Source organism: Gymnogyps californianus, chromosome 26, assembly GCF_018139145.2.
Source record: "Gymnogyps californianus isolate 813 chromosome 26, ASM1813914v2, whole genome shotgun sequence".
In the NCBI taxonomy this organism is placed as follows: domain Eukaryota; kingdom Metazoa; phylum Chordata; class Aves; order Accipitriformes; family Cathartidae; genus Gymnogyps; species Gymnogyps californianus.
In genome coordinates, this window is record NC_059496.1 from 1210058 (window position 1) to 1224018 (window position 13961).

General features: G+C 48.7%; 1 protein-coding gene across 1 annotated transcript; it reads left to right on the forward strand.

Moving 5' to 3' along the window:
* The first annotated feature begins 6687 nt into the window (after positions 1 to 6687).
* LOC127026026 (olfactory receptor 49-like) lies at positions 6688 to 7635 on the forward strand. The gene has a single exon (XM_050911141.1). The coding sequence runs from the start codon at positions 6688 to 6690 to the stop codon at positions 7633 to 7635; it is 948 nt and encodes a 315-aa protein (XP_050767098.1).
* The last annotated feature ends 6326 nt before the right edge of the window (positions 7636 to 13961 follow it).

Genomic DNA, 13961 nt, shown 5'->3' on the forward strand with positions numbered 1-13961 from the left:
GTGAGAGCAAGGTGGGGAAGTTAGGATAGTGTGTCGACAGCCTGCAGGGAAAGAGGAGCAGGTGTGGGACAGTGTAGGACATCCTGTGGTGGAGATGGCTGACAGCGCTAGCTGTACAAGAACTGATTTTGACAGAGAGATAGGAAGGGATAGCTATAAACACAATGAAGGAGCTGATTAAGGAGTTAATCTGACTTGTGAAAGATGGGGCAAGTTTCTGATTTCCTGAAGCTCAAAGCAGCAACCAGATACTTGGGAAGTATCTCAACGAACAGAAAGCAAGGCAAGGAGGATATGTCTCCGCAGCACAAGACTCCTGGCCCAGGGGCTCCTCAGGCTCCTCCTGCTGCCCCTGCGACAGAACAGCCTGCCCCAAGCTGCTGCATGCAGAAAGAAGTTTCTCTTTGTAATTTCTTCCCCCTGTAAGCACAGAGTTGCTTCTTTCTTCTTCTCCAGGTAATTCCCCATCCCCAGAGAGCCTTTCCCCAGGGCAGTGTGTCCATGCTGGCCTAGCCAGCCGTTACTTCCCCTCCCTGTGCTCCCTGCAGGGCCCTGAGCTGGCTGTGCTGCTCTGCAGGGCAGGTGGGTGGTGGTGCCCGAAACCCACAAGGAGACAATCCCAGGCAGATCCCTGCTGATCATTGATCACGTCCCGGGGCACTGGGCATGTACATGTGAAGGCTCAGCCCACGCCCATTCCCAAACACATGGCCCCATGTCCTCGTCCACTCAGCCCACGGAGAACTTGAGCACAGCAGTACAGCTTTGTAAGTGGAAGTTTCTGCAGCCTGTCCTTCACTTCAGCTTTGGAAGAAGAGCCCAACCTCCAGACACCGGCCCTGAGGAAACACCCTTTTATTGCAGAGATGGGAGATGGGAGGCCAGCTGTACCGTAGTGCCAGACACACGTACAAAGGCCTCTTGGTCAGACAGGCTGCGTTCATGCCCCTGGAGAAGTGGTGTGGATGCAGACATTCCTGGATAAACTTGGTTATCACAGATAAAATGCCCAAAGCACAGGAGGTTCCCGAGGTACATTGGGAATCACTTGTGAAGAGACACGTGCAGCTTACTGCTGCTGACAGAAAAAATACTGAATCAGTTTCTTCAGGGTGTCTTTGAGCTCCTTGTTCCTCATGCTGTAGATGAGGGGTTCACTGCTGGAGGTACCACCGAGTACAGCACTGCCAGCACCAGGTCCAGAGCTGGTGAAAAGATGGAGGGGGGCTTCAGGTAGGCAAACATGGCAGTGATCAAAACCAGGGAGACCACAGCCATGTGAGGAAGGCACATGGAAAAGGCTTTGTGCTGTCCGTGCTTAGACGGGATCCTCAGCACAGCCCTGAAGATCTGCACATAGGACAGCAGAATGAAAACAAAGCACCCTGAAGATAAAGAAAAACCAAAGAGAAGAAGCCCAGCTTTCCTGAGGTAGGAGTGTGAGCAGGAGAGCTTGAGGATCTGGGGGATTTCACAGAAGAACTGATTCAGTGCATTGCCTTGGCAGATAGGTATTTGTCCTTGTTTCAGCTGGGACAGAGTTAACTCTCTTCTTAGTAGCTGGTACAGTGCTGTGTTTGGATTTAGTGTGAGAATGATGTTGATAACACTCTGATGTTTTAGTTGTTGCTAAGTAGCGCCTATCTTAAGCCAAGGACTTTTCAGTTTCCCATGCTCTGCCAGCAAGCAGGTGTGCAAGAAGCTGGGAGGGAGCATAGCCAGGGCAGCTGACCTGAACTAGCAAAGGGCTGTTCCATAGCATGGAACATCATGCCCAGTATATAAACAGGGGGGAGTTGGCCAGGAGGTGCGGATCGCGGCTCTGGCATCGGTCAGCGGGTGGTGAGCAATTGCATTGTGCATCACTGGGGTTTTTTTTCCTTCCCCCCCCTCCTTTTTTTTGTTATATTCCTTTTCATTACTACTATTATTATTATTAATAATAATTATTATTGTTAGTATTATATTTTACTTTAGTTATTAAACTGTTCTTATCTCAACCCACGAGTTCTGCCTTCTTTCTCGATTCTCATCCCCATCCCACCAGGAGCTGGGTGGGGGGACAGGGAGGGAGATAGCGGCTGCGTGGTGCTTGGCTGCTGACTGGGGTTAAACCACGACATGAGTGTAAACAGGTTTCTAGTCAGTAGGCTTCTCTGACGGAGCCCTGCACTTGGTCACTAGCCTGTGTCCTGTGTTCTCATTAGAGCCTATTTCCAACTACCTCCGGCCGGGTGCATTCTCTGTTCTTAGTGGGCATGTGTGAATGGCAGTGAACTTCAAGCTAGACTCACCGGTGAGTAGGTTACGAGGTCTGTGTTACAGCAAGTGGAGCAGGGCCGCAAACATCCTGGACTCCAATGCCTGGGTGCATGCACAGGGGAGACCAGGAGGATCTGAGTCCAGGTGCTGGATAGAATGAGTGCCTAAGGCACACCTGGGTCTTCTCCTAGAGAGACTGATGGGCTGGAGAAGGCTTACTGGCTTCCTCCTTCCCACTGGCAGCACAAGACTCACAGGGTCCTGCTCACCATAGGCCTCAACGCTGCAAGAGCTGAGGAACTTGCGGAGGAACAGCATGGTGCAACTTGGCAAAACGGGCTCTAAGTCCTTGCCAGGCCTGGCTCTCCAGACTGTACCTGCACAGATTGATCAGGATACACTTCCGCAGCTGCCACCGGCATTGGGTGGGCACCAGTGAGGACCCTCAGCTCCCTTCAGTCAGGGAGCAGTCTCTGGAAGCAAGCCGTGTTGTAGAGGAGGAAGGTGGCCAAGGTGTCTGGGAGTCACTATCAGAACCCAAGTATGAAAGGAAAAATGCTCTTGGTTTTGGCAGAAAGAAAAGTTCATCTGGAGTCGAAGTGTGGGTCAGATCTTAACTCGATCTTAACTAGTTCCCTCAGCCGCTCCTCATAAGACTTGTGCTCTAGACCCTCCAGCAGCTTCATCGCTCTTCTTTGGACACACTCAGGCACCTCAATGTCTTTCTTGCAGTGAGCAACCCAAAAATGAACACTGTATTCGAGGTGCAGCCTCACCAGTGCCGAGTACAGGGGGACAATCACTTCCCTAGTCCTGCTGGCCACACTATTTCTGATACAAGCCAGGATGCTATTGGCCTTCTTGGCCACCTGGGCACACTGCTGGCTCATCTTCAGCCAGCTGTCAACCAACAGCCCCAGGTCCTTTTCCACCAGGCAGCTTTCCAGCCACTCTTCCCCAAGCCTGCAGCATTGCATGGGGTTGTTGTGACCCAAGGCAGGACCTGGCATGTAGCCTGGTTGAACCTCATACAATTGGCCTCAGCCCATCAATGCATCCCTCTGTAGAGCCTTTCTGCCTCAAGCAGATCAACACCTCTGCCCAGCTTGCTGTCATCTGCAAACTTACTGAGGGTGCACTTGATCCCCTCGTCCAGATCATTGATAAAGTTATTAAACATGACTGGCCCCAATACTGAGGCCTGGGGAACACCTCTTGTGACCAGCCGCCAACACTGGATTGAACTCCATTCACCACAACTCTTTGAACCCGGCCAGCTAGCCAGTTTGTTACCCAGTGAAGAGTGCACCCGTCCAAAGCCATGAGCAGCCAGTTTCTCCAGGAGAATGCTGTGGGAAACAGTGTCAAAGGCTTTACTAAAGTCCAGGTAAACAACATCCACAGCCTTTCCCTCTGCCACTAAGCGGGTCACCTTGTCATAGAAGGAGATCAGGTTAGTCAAGCAGGACCTGCCTTTCATAAAGCCATGCTGACTGGGCCTGATCACCTGGTTGTCCTGTACATGTTGTGTGATGGCACTCAAGGTGATCTGCTCCATAACCTTCCCTGGCATCGAGGTCAGCCTGACAGACCTGTAGGTCCCCGGATCCTCCTTCTGGCTTTTCTTGTAGATGGGCATCTCTACTGGTTTTGGCTGGGATAGAGTTAAAATTCTTCATAGGAGCTTGTACAGGGCTATGTTTTGGATTTGTGCTGGAAACAGTGTTGATAACACAGGGATGTTTTAGTTATTGCTGAGCAGTGCTTACACAGAGTCAAGGCCTTTTCTGCTTCTCACACTGCCCCACCAGCGAGTAGGCTGGAGCTGCACAAGAAGTTGGGAGGGGACACAGCTGGGACAGCTGGCCCCAATTGCTCAAAGGGATATTCCATACCATATGATGTCATGCTCAGCAATAAAACTAGGGGGGAGGTTGGTGGGGTGCTGCTGCTGGGGGACTAGCTGGGCATCTGTCAGCTGGTAGCGAGCAATTGTTTTCATTTGCATCACTTGTTTTTCTTGGGTTTTATTTTCTTCTCTCTTTGTTTTATTTTCCTCTTTTCCTTAGAATTCTTTTTAAAATTTCTTTTCAATTATTAAACTGTTTTATCTCAACCCATAAGCTTCTTTCTCACTTTTACCCTTCCGATTCTCCTCTCATCCCAGAGCGGGGGAGTGAGCGCAGCGGCCGTGTGGTGCTTAGTTGCTGGCCAGGGTTAAAGCATGATACCTACCAATGGTTTGAGTGGAGAAACATTGCTCAGAGGATCTTCTCAATTTGTATTGGCATAGTTTATATCTCTACAACCTATGTGTTGTGATGTGTTTCGATTGCTGCAGGGCCATTTGCAACCCCTCACACTACTCTGTCCTTACGAACTCCTGGTTGTGCTCCATGCTCATCTTTAGCTGCTGGGGAATGGCATCTCCATCCATGCTCAGCCCCACCGTCTTCTATGCCATTAGACCCTCTGTGCCCAATGTAGAGACTGCTTCTTCTGCGGCATCATCCCTTTGCTGAGAGCAGCCAGCATGGGCACCAGCTCCTATGAAACATGAGCATTGCTCTCTCCTCCGCTGTGTTGCTGAGCTCCTTCACACTGTCTTCTGTGCTTTATGCCTGCATTATATGCATCATCCTGAGGATAACCTCTGTGCAAAGCCACATAAGGCCTTCTTCACCTGCATATCCTTCACCTGCATATCCTATGTTTCTTCACTCACTATCGCAAATGCTAGCGGCATGTTTGACCATGTGAGGCCTGAAGAGAAGCTGCTTTGTTGTAAGCTGTCTGCAAATGTGCAGGTTCCTCTAAGGAAGTGCATTCAGGAGAAGAATAGTTTTAGATAATTTAGGTGTCAGCCAACAGAGTCAGAAGACACAACCCTTTCAGTGTTTGAACTGACCCAGACAATGGAAACTGGGACTGCCACCTCTGATTCACTGATTCACTGTGCTCCTACTGCTGTAGGTGACGGAGCTTGAGCTTTTGCTCAAATACAGCCAGCGGCTTAGTCTCAGAAAGTTTTCCGGACGAACCCAGTGCAGAGATTCCCCTATGCCAGACTAGAGGCAAAGAACACGCCGGGCATTTGGGATCTAAGACTAGCCTGAGCCCCAAGCTAAAATGTCAGTGCAAACATGGAGCACTGCCCTATACTGAACTTCTCATTTGACTCCTTGTGTAAGTGCTACCCATTGTGCCCTGGGACAGAGCCTGAGGGGACAACACAGTCTGTGGAGAAGCTTTGTTTCACTCCTTCAAACCCTCCCTCTCCTCCCCTCCCTCTCCTCCCCTTGCATTTGGAATCATCCTGGGTCTGGAGCCATCTGCTCTGCTCCTTTCTATGTCTACAAACAAATGTAAAGATGAAGGGAAAAGCATCAGTCTTTATTGCATAGATTCTTCTTGTGCTTCCTTCTGTTAGATAAGTATTTTGATGTTAAAAAATAATAATAAATCAGAGATTTGAGACTTGAATAGTGAGTTTCATCTACTTTGCTGCAGGTGCCTGTGAGAACTTGTTTTCCCAAGGCTCCCTCTGCAGTCAGTGGAGACAAGAGAAAACGCTAGAGGCTGGGTCCTCCCAACCTATAACTGGCATGCAAAAGAAAGGTTACAAATCTCTTCCAGACACTCTTCTCTTGCTCTGCCTTTAGGTCAGGACATTTGATAGTCATAGCAATGAGCAGCTGTTTCGAAACAACGGCATTTCAGTGCAGACAGGATGTCAGATGAGACTGTGTGGAACCGTAATAAATTTCAGTCATTATTTCGAGTACTAAAGAAGGCAAGTTATACTTGGTCCCTCTTCTACCCCTCCCCCTTTGCTGAAGAAACAGAGAGCAAGAAGCTGTGGAAGAAAGCAGGGCATTACAGAAGAGATACTTGACATTACTTCTTTTGAAATCAACAGATTCTCAGGGATTCCTAGTCCAAAAAGGCAAGTACTGAAAAGTAGAAAGAATAGCTTTCAACATACATGTTTGGTTTGATTTGATTTGATTTGATTTGATTTGATGTGGTGGTTTAGCATTTGTGCAATAGAAGAGATGAGTTTGGCACAGAGGTGTGACAGATGTTTGCAATAGGTCTGAGTGAATTTGGAATTTCCCAGGAATGGGGTGAAATAGCTAACAGCCTCTTTAAAATCTTCTGTCCTGGAGAAAGAATCCTTTGTGAGTGTTTGAAAAAGGTAGAAAGAAGACAGGAAATGCTCTGAGGACTCTAACTGAAATGTACAACATAAAAATCAGGGTGTGAGCAATGCTTGAAGGGCTCTCTCTCTGTGTGTTATATAGGAAGATTGCGGGAAAGGAAAGAAGCAGAAAAGGAAGGACCGAACTTTTCATCCAGACTGTGAAATTATCACACTTGCTTTTTGCCATGTTCCTGTCTCGGCAGGATGAACTGAAATTCAGCATGGGAGCAGAAAATGAAACTGCAGTTACTGAGTTCATCCTAGAAGGTTTCTCGGGGCTTGATCAAAGCCTACAGCTCTTTCTCTCTCTGGTCCTTCTGCTCATATACCTGACAACAGTGATGGGGAACGCAACCATCATCTTCCTCGTGTGTGTGGATCACCGCCTGCAAACCCCCATGTACTTTTTCATCAGCAATCTGTCCTTCCTGGAAATCTGGTTTACATCCTCCACAAGCATCAAATTGTTTGTGATCCTGAGTTCTGGTAGGAGAACAATCTCACTAAGCAGCTGCTTTGCCCAATGCTATTTCTATTCTGCTCTGGGCTGCACAGAGTTTGTTCTACTTGTTGTCATGTCCTTTGACCGCTATGTTGCCATCTGCCAGCCTTTGCATTATGCTGCCATCATGAAGCCTCAGCTCTGCATCCACCTGGTTGTTGCCACTTGGGTCACAGGCATCACGCTCTCGAGTTACCATCTGGTCCTCCTCTACAAGCTGACTTTCTGTGGCTCGAACAAGATCCACCATTTTTTTTGTGACAACTCGCCCTTATTCAAATTGTCCTGCTCTGACACTAGCCTGCTTTGGAAAATAGACTCTGTTTTATTATCATTAGTCATACTGGGTTCCTTATGTTTAACTCTGGTATTTTACATGGGCATCCTTTTCTGTATTCTACACCTTCCAGCAGCCTCTGGGAGGAAAAAAGCTTTTACTACCTGTTCTTCCCATCTCATCACCTTGGCCATTGGATATGGGAGCTGCATTGCTCTCTATGTGCGTCCTTCAGAAGATGTTTCCTTGGAGACAAACAGAGTTGTAGCTTTGCTGAACACTGTCCTGTACCCGTTCTTAAATCCGTTCATCTACAGTCTTAGAAACAAGACTGTGATACTGGCCCTGAACGAAGCCATTGCCCGTGCAACAAAGCAGCTTTTCCCCTAATCCTGGTGCATTTCTAGACAGCAATTCCAATGGTCTGCTCTCATATGTTAAGCAACACCAATGCATATGTATGTAACCTCCAAATACAGATGCCTCAGGAGATTTATGTTCTTGTTGGGTTGTGTTAGGTTAAGTGATAAGAAGCTCATCTGCACACACAAAGAAGGCACTGACAATGGCAGGAGGAGTAAGTCAGTTAATACCCTGCCCCAGCTGCTCCCAGGCCCATCACAGGAGAGCCACCAGCTCATCAAGAACCCATCTCCACAACCTGAGAAGAGCACAGAGGCACAGTGGCAGGTGGGAACCCAAATTACAGGCTCCTGAGGAATGAACACCTTGTCCAGCTCCTTCCAGGGCTGCCCTGGGAGAGCCATCAGCCCCGTTGTCCAGGTGTGAAAAAGAAATGCTTCCTAACGTCCAGTCTAAACCTCCCATGGCGCAGCTTTGAACCATTCCCACGCGTCCTGTCCCTGGATGCCAGGGAGAAGAGATCAGCACCTCCCTCTCCACTTCCCTCCTCAGGGAGCTGTAGAGAGCAATGAGGTTGCCCCTCAGCCTCCTTTTCTCCAAACTAGACAAGCCCAGTGTCCTCAGCTGCTCCTCACAGGACATTCCTTCCAGCCCTTTCACCAGCTTGGTTGCCCTCCTCTGGACACATTCAAGTATCTTAACATCCTTTCAAAATGGTGGGGCCCAGAACTGCACACAGGACTCAAGGTGAGGCCGCACCAATGCTGAATCCAGTGGGATAATCACCTCTTTTGACCGGCTGGTTATACTGTGTTTGATGCACCCCAGGATGCGGTTTGCCCTCTTGGCTGCCAGGGCACGCTGCTGACTCCTATTGAGCCTGCTGTCGACCAGCACCCCCAGATCCCTTTCTGCAGGGCTGCTCTCCAGCCACTCCTTTCCCGGCCGATACTTGTGCCTGGCATTATTTCATTCAGTAGACTGTCTAGACAGAGTCCCTTTCCATTATTCTCCAGTTTTCTCCTCCCTTTACTCTTTGTTCATTCAGATACCTCTCACCTATGCTGCTGCTTTGAGCTTCAGGGAGTTAAAGCTTGCCTGACTTTCAGTACTCTAGTTGTCTCTTTAGCCAATTCTTTCCTTATGTTTATATCTGCTGTTTTGTGTCTGTCTGTCTAGAACATTTCTCATAAGATCATCCCTTGTAGAAAGGCAACCTCAGTAGAGATATCCTGTACTTAGCATATGCTTCAGGAGTGTGTTTCATGGTTTAGGAAACTTTAGCACGCTTTACTTTTCTTTGCTTGCAAACAGGAAAAATGCTTCTGTGCCTGTGTGCAGCCAGTTCTCTAAGGAAAGCAGGTGGGAGATGGGGCAAGGGAGCTGTAACATTCAGCTCCCAGAGTTCAGAGAAGTCTGATGGAAGGCAAAGTGAAGCAAGTCCCAGGCGGCCAGTGACAGAAATGGGGAGGCTGGGGAGGTGAGGAGCAAGGTTGTCCATACAGTGTCAGACCTCAAGGGACTGCTTTTCCTGCCTGCCCAGACCTCCTGAGGAGACACTCTGCATCAATATCAATTGGAGAATGCTGCTTTCACCTCTTCTCTAAGCTGAAATTAATAAAATAGAATGTTTAAAAAATGTATTTTTTATTAGGTGCACTTTGAAATCTTCCTCTTTAACTCTCCTATGAAATTATTCCAATTAGCTGTACAGGTCTTGAAGACCTGAAGAAAATTACAGGAAGACAAATAGCTCGTTAGGCCTTTCTGTATTTTAATGAGCCCCATGGTGTACTTGGCCCTGAGTCCATGAACCTCCAATGATGAGAGGAGACTGAACAAACCTCTCAAGAAGTCAAAGCCAGAAGAAAAACCTTGAAGCATTGATTGGTCCCACTGAGGGCCATTACTGGCAAAGCCTCCCCATGGTCTTGTTAGAGCAGATAACTGGAGGCTGTGCTTGCAGGTAGGCAAAGACACTGTGCAGGTGTCTGTAATGCTGAGAAAACCCTTGCTTTGTTTTATGCAGCAGAAAGGCCAAACCCTGACCTCCAGGCCCTGGGAAGGCAGATCCAGTCCCTCACAAGTGGCTCAGGGCTCTTCTTGGGGGCAGTGGGATGTGAGGATGAGCAATGCCAAGTGTAGAAAAACTGTGCAACACTTCCCAGCCTCCCCAAGAAGGGGTGAGGAAGAAACAAAGTCCAGAGCCTCAAAATAAAGTTTCTCCTGGTAGGCCTTGGTAGCAGAGGCGACTGCCATGGGCAAGAGGACAAAGACCTCAGCCCTGTTGGGCTTAGGGGGAGGGTTTGGTGTTCTGCTGAGGGCGTCTGTTTAGTGTTAGGGTATGGGCTTGCTTTGTGGATTAGGGTTTGGTGTAGGGCTGGGGTGAGGGTTAGGGTCAAGGCTAGCATTTAATGTTAGGGATAGAAGCTAGGAATGAGAGTGAGTAATAGGGTGAGAGTAAGAGTTTATGGGTTTGGGCTTTGGTTTAGAGGTAAAGGTTTGAGGTAGGGATTAGAGTAGTGGATTCCTGTCAGGGTGAAGGGTAGAGTTTAGGGGAGGATTAGGGCTTAAGGTTCCTGGTTAGAAACAGGGTAAAGGCCTAACATGAATGTTTTCACAGTCAGTGTTGCAGTGGCATCAAAATTACTGAACACAATTTCCTCTTCAAAAGCTTTCATCTCTGTTGGCCAAACCCCTCTTCCCTCCCCCAAATCTCCCATCTCTCTCGTCCCAGCTACCCTTGTGACCTCCCCAAATCTTTCATCTTGTTGGGGACAATATTGTAATGGCTTTCAAGACTGCAAGTATCTTTCTCCCCACTGCTGGCCAGTCAGGAGTGACCTCACAGCCAAGCACGTGCTGCTGTGCTGTAGAGGTTCCTGCTCAGCCTGTCCAGCAGTGCTGGAGGCAGGTGATGCCCTCCACCACCCTGAGGTACTCTGCCTGCATACCAGCTCGTGCTCCAGAAGGGCTCCATATGTCCTGGGACACAGGGTGCTTCAGCTACCCAGGGCAGTGGCCACCCCTGTGTGGATAACTGAATCAAGCCCTGAATGTAGATTTTCCGAAAAAACGTGTAACTTGGCATAAAAGAAACTCAATGTAATAGCTGAAAAAGTCTTCTTTCCAGCATTGCTAGGTTTTAATGAACTTTTCATTATTTTGTTCATAGTTTTTTTTATTAGCAGCACCAAGGGTATGTACTAGCAAGCTGATTATGCTCTCCTGCTCTATGGAAAGAGTTTTATGCAGCCACTTAGCACAGCACATTTTGTTACCAATGGTTTAAATGGAGAAACATTGCTCAGAGGAACTGCTGTATTTATATGGCAATTTTTTCTCTCTCTCCTCCTGCCTCTCTGTCTTTTCTCCTTCCTCTGCCTATTCTACCTTCAATCAACTCTCCAAAGGAAAGACTCATTGCATGACAGAATAACTCAGGTTGGAAGGGACTTGAATACTGTCTTCTCTGACTCTCCTGCTCGAGGCAGGTTGAAGTAGATGAGGTAGCTAAAAGGCTCCCCCCAGCTTGCCATCATCCACAGAGGAGCTGAAGGTGAGCTCCATCCATCATATACCGGGAGATAATAAAGATGTTCCGCAGTGTTGGCCGAAGTGCTGGTCACTCAGGGATGTTGCTAGTGCTGGTTTGCCAGGAAGGACTCCATACCCCGAGAACATCTGGGCCTCATCATCCAGCTAAACTCCTCTAGCCTCTTCTTCCTGTTGCCTTCTGTTTGCCTCCTGTTGCTTCTTCACCTCCTCTGCCTTCTCCTCCTCCTGTTGCCTCCTGTTGTCTCCTCCTCCGGTGGTCTCCTCTTTTCCTCCTTTTTGCCTCCTCCTCCTCTTCCTCCTTCTCCTCCCCTCTTCTTGTTGCCTTCTGTTGTCTCCTGTTGCCTCTTCCTCCTCCTCCTTTTATTGCCTCCTGGTTCCTTCTGTTGCCGCCTTCTCCTCTTCCTCCTCCTCCTTTATTGCCTCCTGGTTCCTTCTGTTGCCGCCTTCTCCTCTTGCCTCCTCCTCCTGATTCCTCCTGTTGCCTCTCCCTCAAGTTGCCTCCTGTTTTTTCTTGTTGTGTCTCCCTTCACCTCCCGTTGCCTCCTGTTGCCTCTTCCTGCTCTCTCTCCTGTTGGTTCCTCTTTCCTCCTGTTGCCTCCTTTCCCTCATCCTGCTCTTGCCTCCATTTTCCTCCTCCTCCTCTTGCCTCCTGTTTACTCCTCCTCTTGTTGCCTTTGTTGTCTCTGTTGCCTCCTACTCCATTTGCATCCTCTTGCCTCCTCCTCCCCTCCTCCTCTTCCCTCCTGCTGACTCCTTTCCTCCTCTTGCTTCCTCATCTACCTCCTCCTGTTGGTTTCTCTTGCCACTTGTTGCCTCCTCCTTCTCTTGTCTCCCGTCTTCTGTTGCCTCCTCCTCCTGTTGCTTCCTGTTGTCTACTCCTCCTGTTTCCTTCTGTTGCCTCCTCCTCCTCCTGCCCTGTTCCCTCCTCCTCCTCCTCCTCTTTTGCCCTCCTCCTCCTATTCCCTCGTGTGGACTCCTGTTTCTTCCTCCTCTTCCTGTTGCCTCTGGATCCCTCTTGTTGCCTTTTCCTCCTACTCATTTTGTCTCCTCTTTCCTTCTGTTGCCTCTATGGCTTCTTCCTCCTCCTCCTCCTTTTGGCTCCTGTTTCTTTCTCTTGCATCCCCTCCTCCTGTTGCCTTCTCTTTCATCCTGTTGTATCTCTTTCATCTTGTTGTATCTTGTTGACTACTCCTTCTTCTCTCCTCCTCTTGCCTCCTGTTACTCCCTCTGTCCTCCTTTTCCTCCTCTTTCTCCTTCTTCTGTTTCCTTCCATTGCATCCTCCTCCTCTTGTTGCATCCTGATCTCCTGTGTCCTCCTCCTCCTCCTGTTCTTCCTGTTGCCCTTTCTTGCCTCCTCTTGCCTCCTGTTTCCTCCTCCTATTGCTGCCTCTGGTTGCCCCCTCCTCCACTTGCCTCCTCTTCCTCTTCCTCTTGCCTCCTCTTGCCTCCTTTTGCCCCTGTTGCTTCATCCTCCTCCCGTTCTCTCCTGTTGCATCCGGTTGCCACTTCCTCCTCTTCCTCCTCTTAATGTTGACTCCTCCTACCTCCTGTTGCCTCCTCATCCTCCTTTTTCTTCCTCCTCTTCCTCTCTTCTTCCTCCTCTTTCTGTTGCCTCCTGTTCCTCCTGTTGAATCATCCTCCTGTTACCTCTTCTTGCTTCCTGTTGCTTCCTCCTTTTCCTCCTCCTCTTGCCTCCACTTGACTCTTGCTGCTTCTTCCTCCTGTTGCCTCCTGTTGCCTCCTGTTCCTCATGTTGCCTTTTTGTCCTCATGCTCTTGTGGCCTCCTGTTGCCTTTTTTCCCCTTTTTCCTCCTCCTCCCTCCTCCTTCTCCTCCTGTTACCTCCTCCTCATCTTCTTCCTCTTCCTGTCTCCTTCTCCTCCTCTTCTTCTTAGTGCCTTCTCCCGTCCTCTTCTGTAGGGATGGTTCACGGACTCTGGTGCGGGTAAAACCAAAAGGCCTTTATTGTTTACAAATTTGTACTTATATAGATTCATTAGCTGTCCACGCGCTCAGGCTTGTTCCATGATTAGTTAATACCTTCTGTTCACGCTGGCTAAGCTTCTGATTGGTGCTGTCGAGCAAACACACGTCTTCTGGCTTCGGTCTCTTATCTGTTTTCCAAGTTATTTCAGTCTTCAGCTTCTTTTCTGCACACCTGCTTTATCACTTATTTACTCCCTTATTCTATGTCTTTCAAGGCTATGTCTAATTGTTCAAGGCTGCTCACAAAACTCCCTACGGATTCCCACACTCTTCCTTTTGCCTTCTCTTCCTGGTGCTTGCTACACCTTCTTCTCCTCCTGTTTCCTCCTCCTCCTCTTTTCCCTGTTGCTTATATTCTTCCTCCTCCTCTTTGGGTTGTTTATGGTCTTCCTGTTCCTCCTCCTCCTCCTGCTCTTTGGCTTTCTTCCTTTTTCCCCCTCTTCATTCTTTCTTTTCCCCTCCTCCTCCTTTGGTTTCTTCCTGGTCCTGTTCTCTCCTTCCTGCTCTTCCTTCTGTTTACACTTCTGCTGTGGCTGTTCTTGTTCATCAACTCCTTCTCCTCCTTTTACTCCTCCTTTTTATCCTTCTCACCTTTATCTTTGTTGTTCTTTTTCTTCCCATCCTCCTCTTCTTTTCATCTTCCTCCTAGTTCTCCTTTTCTTCCTTCTGATCATCCTCCTCTTCCTCCTCTCCATCATCTGTTTTTCCTCCTCCTCCTCCTGATCCTCTTCTTTCTCCTTTCCTCTTCTTCCTTTCCTCCTGTTCTCCCTTTCCTCCTCTGTTCCTCTCTTTTTCCTCTTCTCCTCTTCC